This window comes from Vombatus ursinus, unplaced genomic scaffold (assembly GCF_900497805.2).
Source record: "Vombatus ursinus unplaced genomic scaffold, bare-nosed wombat genome assembly UNPS02014877.1, whole genome shotgun sequence".
Taxonomy (NCBI): domain Eukaryota; kingdom Metazoa; phylum Chordata; class Mammalia; order Diprotodontia; family Vombatidae; genus Vombatus; species Vombatus ursinus.
The window spans coordinates 2,529,227-2,532,225 of NW_020954655.1; the positions used below are offsets into that span (position 1 = coordinate 2,529,227).

At 37.2% G+C, this 2,999-nt stretch overlaps 1 protein-coding gene across 1 annotated transcript in view; it reads right to left on the minus strand.

Moving 5' to 3' along the window:
• EIF5B (eukaryotic translation initiation factor 5B) overlaps positions 1-2,999 on the minus strand; it is an 80,620-nt gene continuing 77,621 nt past the window's right edge. The window contains exons 23-24 of the mRNA XM_027842578.1: positions 1,826-1,987; positions 1-219 (exon numbers count right to left, since the gene is read on the minus strand). Coding sequence (XP_027698379.1) covers positions 112-219; positions 1,826-1,987 — 270 coding nt within the window. The 3' untranslated portion in view covers positions 1-111. The remainder of the gene's footprint in view (positions 220-1,825; positions 1,988-2,999) is intronic.

Sequence of the window (2,999 nt, forward strand, 5' to 3'; positions counted from 1 at the left end):
ATCGAAGTCCAACACATTGTTTCTCAATTGTTTTTTTTTTTTGCTTGGTTTTCTTGGTGACAATACAACAGAATAGTAAGTTTACTATTTTTCCTGCCCACTGTGGAAAAATTAGATGATTTCAAATACTTTCTTCAGCTCCACAATAAGTTGCCAGTCACTCTTCTGCATTTCATCTCTGAACCAATCTTTCAATGCATCAATGGACTGTCGACTGATCTGCAATGCACCCAGCATACAAAAAGTTAAAAGCACGCAGAAAACCACTTATACATTTCTTAATGATTGAAATGTCAATAGATAAACAATCCTTTGCTGAAAGTCAAAAAGCCTCCACTAGTCCTTACCTAATTGTTAAAACAAATTGTCTGAACCAATGCAGTAAATTCTACACAAGTTTGAGATAGTTTGGGCACATTAAGAGATCCTATCTTCTTATAATCATACAAGCCTGGAATTTTTGTTGGCTAACAACTTCTTTGATTATGGAATCACTAGTGGGGCAAAATCACCCATATACCACTGCAAAAATATGGAAAAGAATTTGTCAGACTCATAATCCAATGATGGTGTGTGTGTGTTGTATATATACACATATACACAAATAATCTCGCATACACACACACATTTATATTTTGTTTACTGTTTGGGGTGGAATGTACACATAGGCCCCATCAAACCACCATTAAAATTAAAGGGAGAAATCACTTGTATTATGAGTGTGGTCTCATTTCAATACTAGTACATGACACACTTTTTAAAATGGCCAAGAAATACATTTAATTAATTTGATTATAAATGACAATTTTCTTTCATCACCTTAGGGCTCTCTGCACTCATTTACATGAACAAAGCTTGAATTTGTCTGAAAAGAGAGCCAGGGCACCCCTGTGGGGATCCGTGACACAAGGCAGCTTAGTCCAGGGCCTCCGGACTCCAAACCCACACGACGTACTACACCAAGCTGCCACGTTACAATAGCTTATATAGTCTTAAGAATCTAAAAACATGGATGTCAGGAGGACCTGAGTTCAAATCCAACCTCAGACCAAACACTTGATGCTTACTAGCTGTGTGACTCTGGGCAAGTCACTTAACCCCAATTGCTAAAAATTAAAAAAAAAAATCTAAACACAGTCTGAGAAGAGGTCAATAGGTGGGATCCACGAAACAAACAAAAAGGTCCAGTATGTTGGGCAGAAAAGCTGTGCATAGTTCATAGAAGGATATGGACAAGAACTGCAAAGAATTAGAGGACAGGTTACAACTTACACACTATTTGGAATACCCACACCAATGAATTTCAATTTCCAAGGCTAAGCCATTTAGAGCTAAACAAGCATAGATCAGAATATAGATCTTTATGTTTAAAAAAAAAAAAAAGATAGATAACACTTTCATATCTTCCCAGAGTTACTGGTGGATATGCCTTACCAATGGCCATTTGTGTGGCACACGTAACAGAGAGAAGCACAATAAGGGAATTAAATACTAGCCTTTACAATCAGAAAACCTATGGGCCTCAGGCCATCCAATTCTGAAAATGAGTGAACTTGCTTAAAGTTAGATGGGTAATAATCATCAGAGGCAGGATCTGAACACAGTCCTCTTCCCACCATACCATGTACATATGAAGTCCTGGTTCTAACACTTGTTAGAAAATGGGCATATTACACTAACCTCCCTAAGCTTCAACCTCACCAATGGAATAAATAAGCAGTACTTGCACTACGAACCACCTTACGGAACTCTTCGCCAAGTCCTTTTCAAATTTAAAAGTAAGCTTGTTGCTTGATGTGCCAATTACTACGGGTAAAGTACTTACCTTGCTAACAAGAATGTCTGTAGCTTCAAAATGTCTTCCATACATTTTGGGAGATTCTCCAGGAATAGGTTCTATTTTGACACAGACTTCTTGGCCCTTTTTCGCAATATCCACTTGCTTATGGTTTACTTCAATACTTGTAACTATTCCAATCTCAACAAACTGCAAAATAAGAGATACTGCTACAATGTGCATGAAACAACTGCACGTTTAGCATTATTATCCCAGCTGAATATACTACTTACCAATATATTATTTTCCATGACCTAGAAAGTGAATACCTCTGAGAAATGGAATTTAATCTATAACCACAACCATTTCCCTACTGTCATCTGTCAATACAATCAAAAGATCACTGTAGGAGACAAAATTCACAAGGTCCTTACCTATAACTTGAAGCAAGAGATAAATCAGTGCTAGAAAGGATTTTAAAGATTATCTGTCCAAAGCTTTTAATGGATAGATGAGGAATTGGTCTCTCATGTCTAAATTGTTGGACTTGAATTGAACCTTCTTAAATGGCAAGAGAACAGCTGGTCATTTACAAAACAAAATGCATGAGGAAAGGGATTTTGTTCCCCAAAAATCACTAAATGAAACCCTGTATTCATTTTACTAAGTCTAAGTGTGCTGGGTGTATGGGTGTGGGGGGGAACACCAGGAAATCCCTGGAAAATTCTTATCATAAGGTCATGTTCCTTTATTTTCACTTCTACTTGACGACTGTTCTTCTGTGGGCCAACAACTCTTAACAGAAAAGATTTCTACCACCCTTAATATAAACAAGAAGTTAAAATCTAGTGAGCATTGAATCAGTAAGAATAAATATGGATGATGCCATATATAAATACGGACTTTTGTTGTTGTTCCACCATTCTAAATGCATTAACACTTAAATGACTCAATGAATTAAAGAAAGAATTCCTGCCCTACATTCCCACCAAAGGCACCAATCAGACTTCAGTTGGTAAAGGCTGACAAACTTGTTACTTGCTATATATTTATAAACAATCAAATAAACACTTCAGGGAGAGGTGGTATCAAGTCATAAGGGATTTCATAATGCTGATACTCAGCAATAATTAGCAATGAGGAGGGCAGCTAGATGGGGCAGTGAATAGAGCACTGGGCCTGGAGTCAGGAAGACATCTTCAAATTTGGCCTGTGACACTAG